Source organism: Anomaloglossus baeobatrachus, chromosome 1 (genome assembly GCF_048569485.1).
Source record: "Anomaloglossus baeobatrachus isolate aAnoBae1 chromosome 1, aAnoBae1.hap1, whole genome shotgun sequence".
In the NCBI taxonomy this organism is placed as follows: Eukaryota; Metazoa; Chordata; class Amphibia; order Anura; family Aromobatidae; genus Anomaloglossus; species Anomaloglossus baeobatrachus.
Genome location: NC_134353.1, coordinates 944,941,207 through 944,956,391, shown reverse-complemented (window position 1 = coordinate 944,956,391; position 15,185 = coordinate 944,941,207). Strand labels below are relative to the sequence as shown.

Below are 15,185 nucleotides of genomic sequence, written 5' to 3'. Positions count from 1 at the left end.
CACGTGACCACACGTCACCCATGTCAGTCACTTACTGCGCTGACGATTGGCTGCAACTCACAGTCAAGGCCGAAAATGACTTTACCCAGGGAAAATGCTTCTTCTTTCCGTACAGCGTCCTAATTCCGTTTCGGTTTTCTTGGGACGCTCATATTTGTCCGTACGGAGTCTCCGCTGTCGCCGATGCTGTGCACGGAGGAAGGAGAGAATATAAGCAGCTCCTGCAGGTAAATCCGGGCGAGGAGTCCCGGGGCAGAGTGGAGCGCGGGCGGGCGGGCGGGCGGGCGGCCGAGGGGCAGCGGCTGCGCCATATCAAGGCCGAAATTAGAGGGATTGTCCATTTATTGTGTAACTGAGGCTCAGCCAGCGGCAAACTGCGACCCTGCGTCATGTGAGCGCTGTAACGTAGCCCTCTGTATACCGGCCCGGCACATGTAACGGTGCGGCGTCACGGCAAATACAACCTAGTACTCCAAAGTCAGCTGTCACAGAAGATCTGCCCCAGGGATTGGCTGCAGCGGTCAGCAGAGACAGCTCTGATTGGTTTCTCTGCTAAAATGAAAGCCTATTTCTGATTGGTTGCGCTTGTAAAATGAAAGCTGAGCTCTGATTGTTTGCTCTGGTGAAATGAAAGCAGAGTTCTGATTGGTTGCACTCGCGAAATGAAAGATGAGCTCTGATTGGTTGCTCTGTTGAAAATAAAGCTGAGTTTTGATTGGTTGCTCTGGTGAAATGAAAGCCAAGCTCTGATTGGTTATTCTGGTGAAATGAAAGCTTAGCTATCATGAGATGCTCTGGTAAAATGAAAGCCTATTCCTGATTGGTTCCTCTGGTAAAATGAAAGCTGAGCTCTGATTGGTTGCTCAGGTAATATGAAAGCTGAGCTCTGGTTGCTCTTGGTAATATGATAGCTGAGCTCTGATTGGTTGCTCAGGTAATATGATAGCTGAGCTCTGATTGGTTGCTCAGGTAATATGAAAGCTGAGCTCTGGTTGCTCTTGGTAATATGATAGCTGAGCTCTGATTGGTTGCTCAGGTAATATGATAGCTGAGCTCTGATTGGTTGCTCTTGGTAGTACAGTTGCTGTCCTTGTAAATGTCAATATTTGAGAAAAATTTGTGCAGAAATCTTTATCACCATGTAGTGTAGATTTCCAGAGATTTTCCAAAAAGTGTTTTGTGTTTTTTAAATACAAAATCCTGCTTTCCCAACCAATCCCTCATCCCCATGATGATGTCTCCCCTGATTGATCACTGACCCCCCCCCCCAGTGATGACGTACACTGTGTGCGGAATTATTAGGCAAGTTGTATTTTAGAGGATTTTTTTTATTATGGATCAACAACTATGTTCTCAATCACCCAAAAGGCTCATATCAAAGCTTAATATTTTTGGCAGTTTGAGTGGGGTTTTTTAGATTTGGGTATCTTAGGAGGATATCTGTTTGTGCAGGTAACTATTACTGTGCAGAATTATTAGGCAACGTAATAAAAACCAAATATATTCCCATCTCACTTGTTTATTTTCACCGGGTAAACCAATATAACTGCACAAAATGTAGAAATAAACATTTCTGACATGCAAAAACAAAACCCCAAAAATTAGTGACCAATATAGCCACCTTTCTTTCTGATGACACTCAGCAGCCGACCATCCATAGATCCTGTCATTGCTTGATCTGTTTACGATCCACATTGCGTGCAGCAGCCTCTACAGCCTCCCAGACACTGCTCCCAGAGGTGTACTGTTTTCCCTCCCTGTAGATCTCACATTTTATGAGGGATCACAGGTTCTCTATGGGGTTCAGATCAGGTGAACAAGGGGGCCATGTCATTATTTTTTCATCTTTTAGACTTTTACTGGCCGGCCATGCTGTGGAGTAGTTGGATGCATGCGATGGAGCATTGTCCTGCATGAAAATCATGTTTTTCTTGAACGATACCAACTTCTTCCTGTACCACTGCTTGAAGAAGTTGTCTTCCAGAAACTGGCAGTAGGTCTGGGAGTTGAGCTTCCTCCATCCTCAACCCAAAAAGGTCCCACAAGTTCCTCTTTGATGACACCAGCCCATACCAGTCCCCACCTCCATCTTGCTGGCGTCTGAGTCGGAGTGGAGCTCTCTGCCCTTTACTGATCCAGCCTCTGGCCCATCCATCTGGCCATCAAGAGTCACTCTCATTTCATCAGTCCATAAAACCTTTGAAAAATCAGTCTTAAGATATTTCTTGGCCCAGTCTTGGCGTTCTATCTTATGTTTCTTGGTCAGAGGTGGTGGTTTTCAGCCTTCCTTACCTTGGCCTGTCCCTGAGTATGGCACACCTTGTGCTTTCTGATATTCCAGTAACGTTGCAGCTCTGAAATATGGCCAGACTGGTGGAAAGTGGCATCTTGGCAGCTTCACGCTTGATTTTCCTCAATTCATGGGCAGTTATTTTGCGCCTTTTTTGCCCAACACGCTTCTTGTGACCCTGTTGGCTATTTGCCATGAAACACTTGATTGTTCGGTGATCACGCTTCAAAAGTTTGACAATTTCAAGACTGCTGCATCCCTCTGCAAGACATCTCACAATATGGACTTTTCAGAGCCCGTCAAATCTCTCTTCTGACCCATTTTGCCAAAGGAAAGGAAATTGCCTAATAATTAAGCACACCTTATATAGGGTGTTGATGTCATTACACCGCACCCCTCCTCATTACAGAGATGCACATCACCTGATTTACTTAATTGGTAGTTGGCTCTCAGCCTATACAGCTTGGAGTAGGACGACATGTATAACAAGCATCATGTGCTCACAATACTCACTTGCCTAATAATTCTGCACACAGTGTATAGACTCATATGACCAGTAAGGCCTGTGTTGCTGGAACCTTGTTGCCCATAGCAACTGATGAGAGCACAGCAGCCATTTATCCACTGCATTATAAGCTTTCTTTTGGTTGCTGTGTGTAACAAGACCAGTATGGCTCCAGAAATCGCTGCTACGTGTTCTCCAATGTCTCTGGTCACACTATGTCAGTCGTCCATGCCAGAGAAGCTTCTGCAGCGATCGCTTCCATAGGTGCCCATTGAGCGTTTCCCAGTATGGCGTCTCCTCCTCACGCACTTGTTACTGGGAAACTCTGTGGAAATCTTCTGTTCTTTTTGGAAAATGGTAAAAAATCAAATGAAATACGGACAATCCGACAGATAGGGAAAAGTGGTCATTGGATGAGTAAGTCCACCCTGCGTGAATATGAGGCGGGGCGTCAGGGAGCGGCGGGGCGTCAGGGAGCGGCGAGGCGTCAGGGAGCGGAGGGGCGTCAGGGAGCGGAGGGGCGTCAGGGAGCGGAGGGGCGTCAGGGAGCGGAGGGGCGTCAGGGAGCGGAGGGGCGTCAGGGAGCGGAGGGGCGTCAGGGAGCGGAGGGGCGTCAGGGAGCGGAGGGGCGTCAGGGAGCGGAGGGGCGTCAGGGAGCGGAGAGGCGTCAGGGAGCGGCGGGGCGTCAGGGAGCGGAGAGGCGTCAGGGAGCGGCAGGACGTCAGGGAGCCGAGAGGCGTCAGGGTGCGGCGGGGCGTCAGGGGGCGGCGGGGCGTCAGGGGTGGCGGGGCGTCAGGGGTGGCGAGGCGTCAGGGGGTGGCGGGGCGTCAGGGGGCGGCGGGGCGTCAGGGAGCGGCAGGACGTCAGGGGGCGGCGGGGCGTCAGGCAGCGGCGGATCCTCCTCTCACAGACCGGATCAGTCATTTATATGGATCACACAGGAGTTCTGAGACTGACACAAATTTTGTTTCCCACATTTTGCTTCTTTGGTGTTTTTTTTTATCTTTTAGTTGATTGTTTCTATGGTTACCGGAGTACAATTATCCTCCAACAACTACTTCTCCCATCATCCAGGGCAGTGTGGAGGTGATGCAGGGGCGCACAGGGAGTTCAATGGTCCCCGTTTGCTCTTTTTCCCCGGATGGCGTCCATCTTTCCATTTGTACACAGTGACATGGCAGACTGTGATGTTATTCACTATCTGAAAAGACGTACAACGTTAAGGGGGGAAAGACAAATAGAGACCACCTGAAGTCTGTGTCATTGCACTCTATGGCTTCCTCGGGGGTGTGTTTGGGGGGGGGGAATTAAACACGCATCCGAGGAGCCAAAATGCTATGACAAGGTTTATTAACTTTTTATAGAGGATCTGGCACCGAGGTAAAAGGGTCCAGTTTTTGCTTTTATGTTCTTCCTTCTCTTCTGAATATTCATTTTTTTTTATCCGCCATCTTTTTCCATAGATAAGGGCTCTTTTTTTATGGACTGTACAAAGGAGGCGTGGCTCACAGCCTAAAGACACGCCCCCGAGGAGCCTGTGAGCCACGCCCCCTAAATGAAAAGGCGGATATCTCTGAAACCGGAGGGCGGATTTTAAAAAGACAAAAAGCAGAATGCTGATTGGAGCAGCGGGAATAACATAAGCGCAAAGCCTGGTCACATGTCACCTGATGAGGGGCAGAAATCCTAATTTCACAGGGGACTGCAGTACGGCTCACAGTCTTCTTTTTTGCTTCCCATGACAAGCATGCAAACCTTCATTGTATTCATCTACATATTAAAAGCACCCCCCCGCCACATCCAGTGATCAGATATAACTCAATAATGTGTGCATTTACCCTGCAGTGCCCCCGGAGGTGAAATGAGGTATTACAATAATGCACAGAATTCAGGGGACTGTGATGGCGCGATGTTGGCTTCTTCATGGGGGTCCCGATTTAGGACCCCATGCTAGGCTACTTGAGAAAGCTTTCAGTGACCCCGATGGGCCCCGGGTTTATATTTTGGCTTCTTCTGTTCTTTATAGTGGGTAATGGCTTCCTTTGGGTGGAAGAGGAAGATCGGTGAGAGGGTGTCGAAGGCGACTTCTCAGAACTTCGAGAAGGAGTCAGCGGACGAGGCCGCCGGCGGGGACCGCGAGGACGCGCACTGGCTCCACTCCATCAAGCGCAAGAAGGGGCTTCTCCTGGAGGACAACCTCTCCAAGAGCAAACGGATGAAGGAGGAAGGAGCCTTACTGGCCCTCAACGGAAGGTAGGATGATGGGCGAGCCGGTTTACCCTCCCCCCACCCAAAAAAAAAGATTTGGGAAGTGTCTTCTGTGAAGGTGGAGGGTGTAAATAGTCGTGCGTAAAGGGCATCGTTTAGGTACTTTTTTTTTGTGACTTTTGGTTTTAGAATTTGGAGCAAATCACTGATTGATGTATTTGGAGTCTCCCCCACAAGAGCGCACAGTATATAGTGCACAGTATATAGCGCACGGTATATAGCGCACAGTATATAGCGCACAGGATATAGCGCACAGGATATAGCGCACAGGATATAGCGCACAGTATATAGCGCACAGTATATAGCGCACAGTATATAGCGCACAGGATATAGCGCACAGGATATAGCGCACAGGATATAGCGCACAGGATATAGCGCACAGTATATAGTGCACAGTATATAGTGCACAGTATATAGCGCACAGTATATAGCGCACAGTATATAGCGCACAGTATATAGCGCACAGTATATAGCGCACAGTATATAGCGCACAGTATATAGCGCACAGTATATAGCGCACAGTATATAGCGTACAGGATATAGCGCACAGGATATAGCGCACAGTATATAGCGCACAGTATATAGCGCACAGGATATAGCGCACAGTATATAGCGCACAGTATATAGCGCACAGTATATAGCGCACAGTATATAGCGCACAGGATATAGCGCACAGGATATAGCGCACAGGATATAGCGCACAGGATATAGCGCACAGTATATAGTGCACAGTATATAGTGCACAGTATATAGCGCACAGTATATAGCGCACAGTATATAGCGCACAGTATATAGCGCACAGTATATAGCGCACAGTATATAGCGCACAGTATATAGCGTACAGGATATAGCGCACAGGATATAGCGCACAGTATATAGCGCACAGTATATAGCGCACAGGATATAGTGCACAGAGCGGCAGTATACAGGCCGGGGACCAGGGTGAGCTGCAGTTACCTATCTCACCACACGGGGGCAGTAGAAGCCTTCAGGACGGGGACTGTCGGGAACGAGAACGTTTCTGACTTTCAGCAGTTTTGGCTGCAGGGATTGTTTATTTGAAAGTTAAAATGTCTTTACTTTCTCACCGGTTTCTTCAGAGTCTGAGCATCGGCTGCACGGAAAAAAAAATAGACATTACAGCCCCCCCCCCCACACTCCCAAAAAAAAAAGATTTGTGAATTGTCCTCTGTGAAGGTAAAGGGTTTACTAAATCTACCTCCGGGTAAAATATGTGAAGAGTGAAAGCCCTACAATATTAGGGGCAAGACCGAGGCTGCGGTCCCCTCCCCAGCTGCACAACTGAGGCTACGGTCCCCTCCCCAGCTGCACAACCACCGAGGCTGCGGTTCTCTCTCCAGCTGTACGACTGTAGCTGCAGTTCCCTCCCCGACTGCACAACCGCCGAGGCTGCAGTCCCCCCCCCCCCCCCTTCCCCCCCCGGCTGCACGACTGAGGGTGCAGTTCCCCCCCCTTGGGCTGTCCGACCACTCCACGTTACTCAGAGCTGTGAGGAGCCGCAGATGGTCCCACGTCTCTCTTCCGCCTCTTTCACCTTCTCGCGTTTCCTCTTGGTGACGTCTTCGTCTTGTGTATTTCTTACATTTATTATCAGAACCAAAAGGTTTTACTTTTTAGTGAGAAAAAGATGTCACAGATCAGAGTCGCGGCTCCCATAGAGCTCCTCATCAATAGCCTCCACGAGAACATCCCGGCCATAACGTGTCTGACGAGCGAGCGCCGCAAATCAGGAGGAGCGCTGCACCGCCGTGTAACGGTTACATCTACAGCCCATAAATCTGCACTGAGGGGGCCGCGCAGGAAACTGGCAGCGAGGACAGGCACTATATACTGGAGATGCTCAGATATATACACCTCTGACCAAGAGAAGCCAAATCCAACCGCAGACAGGATCTTATCATGTATCTCTGTATACAGGGAGCTCCCTCTAGTGGTGGCTGCAGACAGGATCTTATCATGTATCTCTGTATACAGGGAGCTCCCCCTAGTGGTGGCTGCAGACAGGATCTTATCATGTATCTCTGTATACAGGGAGCTCCTCCTAGTGGTGGCTGCAGACAGGATCTTATCATGTATCTCTGTATACAGGGAGCTCCCTCTAGTGGTGGCTGCAGACAGGATCTTATCATGTATCTCTGTATACAGGGAGCTCCCCCTAGTGGTGGCTGCAGACAGGATCTTATCATGTATCTCTGTATACAGGGAGCTCCTCCTAGTGGTGGCTGCAGACAGGATCTTATCATGTATCTCTGTATACAGGGAGCTCCCCCTAGTGGTGGCTGCAGACAGGATCTTATCATGTATCTCTGTATACAGGGAGCTCCCCCTAGTGGTGACTGCAGACAGGATCTTATCATGTATCTCTGTATACAGGGAGCTCCCCCTAGTGGTGACTGCAGACAGGATCTTATCATGTATCTCTGTATACAGGGAGCTCCCCCTAGTGGTGACTGCAGACAGGATCTTATCATGTATCTCTGTATACAGGGAGCTCCCCCTAGTGGTGGCTGCAGACAGGATCTTATCATGTATCTCTGTATACAGGGAGCTCCTCCTAGTGGTGGCTGCAGACAGGATCTTATCATGTATCTCTGTATACAGGGAGCTCCCCCTAGTGGTGACTGCAGACAGGATCTTATCATGTATCTCTGTATACAGGGAGCTCCTCCTAGTGGTGGCTGCAGACAGGATCTTATCATGTATCTCTGTATACAGGGAGCTCCCCCTAGTGGTGGCTGCAGACAGGATCTTATCATGTATCTCTGTATACAGGGAGCTCCTCCTAGTGGTGGCTGCAGACAGGATCTTATCATGTATCTCTGTATACAGGGAGCTCCCCCTAGTGGTGGCTGCAGACAGGATCTTATCATGTATCTCTGTATACAGGGAGCTCCCCCTAGTGGTGGCTGCAGACAGGATCTTATCATGTATTTCTGTATACAGGGAGCTCCCCCTAGTGGTGGCTGCAGACAGAATGTTATCATGTATCTCTGTATACAGGGAGCTCCCCCTAGTGGTGGCTGCAGACAGGATCTTATCATGTATCTCTGTATACAGGGAGCTCCTCCTAGTGGTGGCTGCAGACAGGATCTTATCATGTATCTCTGTATACAGGGAGCTCCCCCTAGTGGTGACTGCAGACAGGATCTTATCATGTATCTCTGTATACAGGGAGCTCCTCCTAGTGGTGGCTGCAGACAGGATCTTATCATGTATCTCTGTATACAGGGAGCTCCTCCTAGTGGTGGCTGCAGACAGGATCTTATCATGTATCTCTGTATACAGGGAGCTCCCCCTAGTGGTGACTGCAGACAGGATCTTATCATGTATCTCTGTATACAGGGAGCTCCCCCTAGTGGTGGCTGCAGGCAGGATCTTATCATGTATCTCTGTATACAGGGAGCTCCCCCTAGTGGTGGCTGCAGACAGGATCTTATCATGTATCTCTGTATACAGGGAGCTCCCCCTAGTGGTGACTGCAGACAGGATCTTATCATGTATCTCTGTATACAGGGAGCTCCCTCTAGTGGTGGCTGCAGACAGAATCTTATCATGTATCTCTGTATACAGGGAGCTCCTCCTAGTGGTGGCTGCAGACAGGATCTTATCATGTATCTCTGTATACAGGGAGCTCCCCCTAGTGGTGACTGCAGACAGGATCTTATCATGTATCTCTGTATACAGGGAGCTCCTCCTAGTGGTGGCTGCAGACAGGATCTTATCATGTATCTCTGTATACAGGGAGCTCCTCCTAGTGGTGGCTGCAGACAGGATCTTATCATGTATCTCTGTATACAGGGAGCTCCCCCTAGTGGTGACTGCAGACAGGATCTTATCATGTATCTCTGTATACAGGGAGCTCCCCCTAGTGGTGGCTGCAGGCAGGATCTTATCATGTATCTCTGTATACAGGGAGCTCCCCCTAGTGGTGGCTGCAGACAGGATCTTATCATGTATCTCTGTATACAGGGAGCTCCCCCTAGTGGTGACTGCAGACAGGATCTTATCATGTATCTCTGTATACAGGGAGCTCCCTCTAGTGGTGGCTGCAGACAGAATCTTATCATGTATCTCTGTATACAGGGAGCTCCCCCTAGTGGTGGCTGCAGACAGGATCTTATCATGTATCTCTGTATACAGGGAGCTCCCCCTAGTGGTGGCTGCAGACAGGATCTTATCATGTATCTCTGTATACAGGGAGCTCCCCCTAGTGGTGGCTGCTGACAGGATCTTATCATGTATCTCTGTATACAGGGAGCTCCCCCTAGTGGTGATTGCAGACAGGATCTTATCATGTATCTCTGTATACAGGGAGCTCCCTCTAGTGGTGGCTGCAGACAGAATCTTATCATGTATCTCTGTATACAGGGAGCTCCCCCTAGTGGTGGCTGCAGACAGAATCTTATCATGTATCTCTGTATACAGGGAGCTCCCCCTAGTGGTGACTGCAGACAGGATCTTATCATGTATCTCTGTATACAGGGAGCTCCCCCTAGTGGTGACTGCAGACAGGATCTTATCATGTATCTCTGTATACAGGGAGCTCCCCCTAGTGGTGACTGCAGACAGGATCTTATCATGTATCTCTGTATACAGGGCACTCCCCCTAGTGGTGACTGCAGACAGGATCTTATCATGTATCTCTGTATACAGGGCACTCCCCCTAGTGGTGACTGCAGACAGGATCTTATCATGTATCTCTGTATACAGGGAGCTCCCCCTAGTGGTGGCTGCAGACAGAATCTTATCATGTATCTCTGTATCCAGGGAGCTCCCCCTAGTGGTGGCTGCAGACAGGATCTTATCATGTATCTCTGTATACAGGGAGCTCCCTCTAGTGGTGGCTGCAGACAGGATCTTATCATGTATCTCTGTATACAGGGAGCTCCCCCTAGTGGTGGCTGCATACAGGATCTTATCATGTATCTCTGTATACAGGGCTCCCCCTAGTGGTGGCTGCAGACAGAATCTTATCATGTATCTCTATATACAGGGAGCTCCCCGTAGTGGTGGCTGCAGACAGAATCTTATCATGTATCTCTGTATACAGGGAGCTCCCCCTAGTGGTGGCTGCAGACAGGATCTTATCATGTATCTCTGTATACAGGGAGCTCCCCCTAGTGGTGGCTGCAGACAGGATGTTATCATGTATCTCTGTATACAGGGAGCTCCCCCTAGTGATGGCTGCAGACAGAATCTTATCATGTATCTCTGTATACAGGGAGCTCCCCCTAGTGGTGGCTGCAGACAGGATCTTATCATGTATCTCTGTATACAGGGAGCTCCCTCTAGTGGTGGCTGCAGACAGGATCTTATCATGTATCTCTGTATACAGGGAGCTCCCTCTAGTGGTGGCTGCAGACAGGATCTTATCATGTATCTCTGTATACAGGGAGCTCCCCCTAGTGGTGGCTGCAGACAGGATCTTATCATGTATCTCTGTATACAGGGAGCTCCCCCTAGTGGTGGCTGCAGACAGGATCTTATCATGTATCTTTGTATACAGGGAGCTCCCCCTAGTGGTGGCTGCAGATAGGATCTTATCATGTATCTCTGTATACAGGGAGCTCCCCCTAGTGGTGGCTGCAGACAGGATCTTATCATGTATCTCTGTATACAGGGAGCTCCCCCTAGTGGTGGCTGCAGACAGAATCTTATCATGTATCTGTATACAGGGGGCTCCCCCTAGTGGTGGCTGCAGACAGGATCTTATCATGTATCTCTGTATACAGGGAGCTCCCCCTAGTGGTGACTGCAGACAGGATCTTATCATGTATCTCTGTATACAGGGAGCTCCCTCTAGTGGTGGCTGCAGACAGAATCTTATCATGTATCTCTGTATACAGGGAGCTTCCCCTAGTGGTGACTGCAGACAGGATCTTATCATGTATCTCTGTATACAGGGAGCTCCCCCTAGTGGTGGCTGCAGACAGGATCTTATCATGTATCTCTGTATACAGGGAGCTCCCCCTAGTGGTGGCTGCAGACAGGATCTTATCATGTATCTCTGTATACAGGGAGCTCCCCCTAGTGGTGACTGCAGACAGGATCTTATCATGTATCTCTGTATACAGGGAGCTCCCTCTAGTGGTGGCTGCAGACAGAATCTTATCATGTATCTCTGTATACAGGGAGCTCCCCCTAGTGGTGGCTGCAGACAGGATCTTATCATGTATCTCTGTATACAGGGAGCTCCCCCTAGTGGTGGCTGCAGACAGGATCTTATCATGTATCTCTGTATACAGGGAGCTCCCCCTAGTGGTGACTGCAGACAGGATCTTATCATGTATCTCTGTATACAGGGAGCTCCCCCTAGTGGTGACTGCAGACAGGATCTTATCATGTATCTCTGTATACAGGGAGCTCCCCCTAGTGGTGACTGCAGACAGGATCTTATCATGTATCTCTGTATACAGGGAGCTCCCCCTAGTGGTGGCTGCAGACAGAATCTTATCATGTATCTTTGTATACAGGGAGCTCCCCCTAGTGGTGGCTGCAGACAGGATCTTATCATGTATCTCTGTATACAGGGAGCTCCCCCTAGTGGTGACTGCAGACAGGATCTTATCATGTATCTCTGTATACAGGGAGCTCCCCCTAGTGGTGGCTGCAGACAGGATCTTATCATGTATCTCTGTATACAGGGCACTCCCCCTAGTGGTGACTGCAGACAGGATCTTATCATGTATCTCTGTATACAGGGCGCTCCCCCTAGTGGTGACTGCAGACAGGATCTTATCATGTATCTCTGTATACAGGGAGCTCCCCCTAGTGGTGGCTGCAGACAGAATCTTATCATGTATCTCTGTATACAGGGAGCTCCCTCTAGTGGTGGCTGCAGACAGGATCTTATCATGTATCTCTGTATACAGGGAGCTCCCCCTAGTGGTGGCTGCATACAGGATCTTATCATGTATCTCTGTATACAGGGCTCCCCCTAGTGGTGGCTGCAGACAGAATCTTATCATGTATCTCTATATACAGGGAGCTCCCCGTAGTGGTGGCTGCAGACAGAATCTTATCATGTATCTCTGTATACAGGGAGCTCCCCCTAGTGGTGGCTGCAGACAGGATCTTATCATGTATCTCTGTATACAGGGAGCTCCCCCTAGTGGTGGCTGCAGACAGGATGTTATCATGTATCTCTGTATACAGGGAGCTCCCCCTAGTGGTGGCTGCAGACAGAATCTTATCATGTATCTCTGTATACAGGGAGCTCCCCCTAGTGGTGGCTGCAGACAGGATCTTATCATGTATCTCTGTATACAGGGAGCTCCCTCTAGTGGTGGCTGCAGACAGGATCTTATCATGTATCTCTGTATACAGGGAGCTCCCCCTAGTGGTGACTGCAGACAGGATCTTATCATGTATCTCTGTATACAGGGAGCTCCCCCTAGTGGTGACTGCAGACAGGATCTTATCATGTATCTCTGTATACAGGGAGCTCCCCCTAGTGGTGACTGCAGACAGGATCTTATCATGTATCTCTGTATACAGGGCGCTCCCCCTAGTGGTGACTGCAGACAGGATCTTATCATGTATCTCTGTATACAGGGAGCTCCCCCTAGTGGTGGCTGCAGACAGAATCTTATCATGTATCTCTGTATACAGGGAGCTCCACCTAGTGGTGGCTGCAGACAGGATCTTATCATGTATCTCTGTATACAGGGAGCTCCCCCTAGTGGTGGCTGCAGACAGGATCTTATCATGTATCTCTGTATACAGGGAGCTCCCCCTAGTGGTGGCTGCAGACAGGATCTTATCATGTATCTCTGTATACAGGGAGATCCCCCTAGTGGTGGCTGCAGACAGAATCTTATCATGTATCTGTATACAGGGGGCTCCCCCTAGTGGTGGCTGCAGACAGGATCTTATCATGTATCTCTGTATACAGGGAGCTCCCCCTAGTGGTGACTGCAGACAGGATCTTATCATGTATCTCTGTATACAGGGAGCTCCCTCTAGTGGTGACTGCAGACAGGATCTTATCATGTATCTCTGTATACAGGGAGCTCCCCCTAGTGGTGGCTGCAGACAGGATCTTATCATGTATCTCTGTATACAGGGAGCTCCCCCTAGTGGTGGCTGCAGACAGGATCTTATCATGTATCTCTGTATACAGGGAGCTCTCCCTAGTGGTGGCTGCAGACAGAATCTTATCATGTATCTCTGTATACAGGGAGCTCCCCCTAGTGGTGCCTGCAGACAGGATCTTATCATGTATCTCTGTATACAGGGAGCTCCCCCTAGTGGTGACTGCAGACAGGATCTTATCATGTATCTCTGTATACAGGGAGCTCCCCCTAGTGGTGGCTGCAGACAGAATCTTATCATGTATCTCTGTATACAGGGAGCTCCCCCTAGTGGTGGCTGCAGACAGGATCTTATCATGTATCTCTGTATACAGGGAGCTCCCCCTAGTGGTGGCTGCAGACAGGATCTTATCATGTATCTCTGTATACAGGGAGCTCCCCCTAGTGGTGACTGCAGACAGGATCTTATCATGTATCTCTGTATACAGGGAGCTCCCCCTAGTGGTGGCTGCAGACAGGATCTTATCATGTATCTCTGTATACAGGGAGCTCCTCCTAGTGGTGGCTGCAGACAGGATCTTATCATGTATCTCTGTATACAGGGAGCTCCCCCTAGTGGTGACTGCAGACAGGGTCTTATCATGTATCTCTGTATACAGGGAGCTCCCCCTAGTGGTGGCTGCAGACAGACAGCATTTTATTATATTGAATGTATAAGAGTCAGAGCAGTGGTCTGTAATTTGTTGCTATCTAACTATTGCTAAAGGCTGTCAGCCCTTGCTGGTATTTGTACTTCTGAAATGGCTTGAGTCACCATTTATGGAGTTCTGGGCTGAAGCATTTTTTATTATCGGATTTGGTAAGTTAGGCTGCTTTTACACATCTGGTTTTTGCCGTCAGGCACAATCCGGCAAATACCGGATAAAACAGATCTGGCACCGGATGCGTTTTGATCCTCATTGAATTGTATTAGCACCGGATTGTGCCTGATTCTCTTGCATTTCATGCAGCATGCGCCGGATTTGGCAAAATTTGTTTGTCCGGCTGCTGGAAAGGATGCACAAGGGAACGTTTCTTTTTTGTCACCAGCAAAAAACTGCAGCGCGCCGGATCCGGCATGTTGTAAAATGAAAGCCTATGGATCCAATGACGGATCCGGCTTTTTTAACGGAGCATGCTCAGATGTGTGAATTCCTTTCTGGTTAGAAAATCTCTCTGTCGGTCTCTCCCTCTCTCATACTCACCGATCCCCGGCGCGGTGCTGCACGGCATTCACACTGCTGGCGGCTTCTCTTTTGAAAATGCCGGCCGCTCATTATTCAATCTCGTATTCCCTGCTTTCCCCGCCCACCGGCGCCTATGATTGGTTGCAGTCAGACACGCCCCCACGCTGAGTGACAGCTGTCTCACTGCACCCAATCACAGCTGCCGGTGGGCGTGTCTATATCGTGCAGTAAAGTAAATAAATAATAACTAAAAAAAAAAAACGGCGTGCGGTTCCCCCCAATTTTGATAACAGCCAGGGTAAAGCCACACGGCTGAAGGCTGGTATTCTCAGGATGGGGAGCCCCACGTTATGGGGAGCCAACCACCCTAACAATATCAGCCAGCAGCTGCCCAGAATTGTTGCATCTATTAGATGCGACCGTCCCGGGACTCTACCCGGCTCATCCTGAATTGCCCTGGTGCGGTGGCAATTGGGGTAATAAGGAGTTAATGGCAGCCCATAGCTGCCACTAAAGCCTGCTTTACACGTTGCAATTTCGCGTACGATACCGTATGCGATTTGCAACGCCCCCATCATATGTGTGGCACGTTCAATTTGTTGAACGTGCCGCACAAACGATTAACCCCCATCACACATACTTACCCGTCCATACAACCTCGCTGTGGGCAGCGAACATCCACTTCCTGGAGTGGGGGGGGACGTTCAGCGTCACATCGACTTTTCGCGGCAGCCGGCCAATAGAAGCGGAGGGGCGGAGCTGAGCGGGACGTAAACATCCTCCTTCCTTCCGCATAGCCGGCTGGGAGCCGCAGGACGCAGGTAAGATCTGTTCATCGTTCC

At 49.5% G+C, this 15,185-nt stretch overlaps 1 protein-coding gene across 1 annotated transcript in view; it reads left to right on the top strand.

Moving 5' to 3' along the window:
- The window catches only part of TTC33 (tetratricopeptide repeat domain 33), a 163,148-nt gene continuing 147,963 nt past the window's right edge, over positions 1-15,185 (top strand). The window contains exons 1-2 of the mRNA XM_075328794.1: positions 1-227; positions 4,822-5,048. Of these exons, the coding sequence (XP_075184909.1) occupies positions 21-227; positions 4,822-5,048 (434 nt within the window). The 5' untranslated portion in view covers positions 1-20. The remainder of the gene's footprint in view (positions 228-4,821; positions 5,049-15,185) is intronic.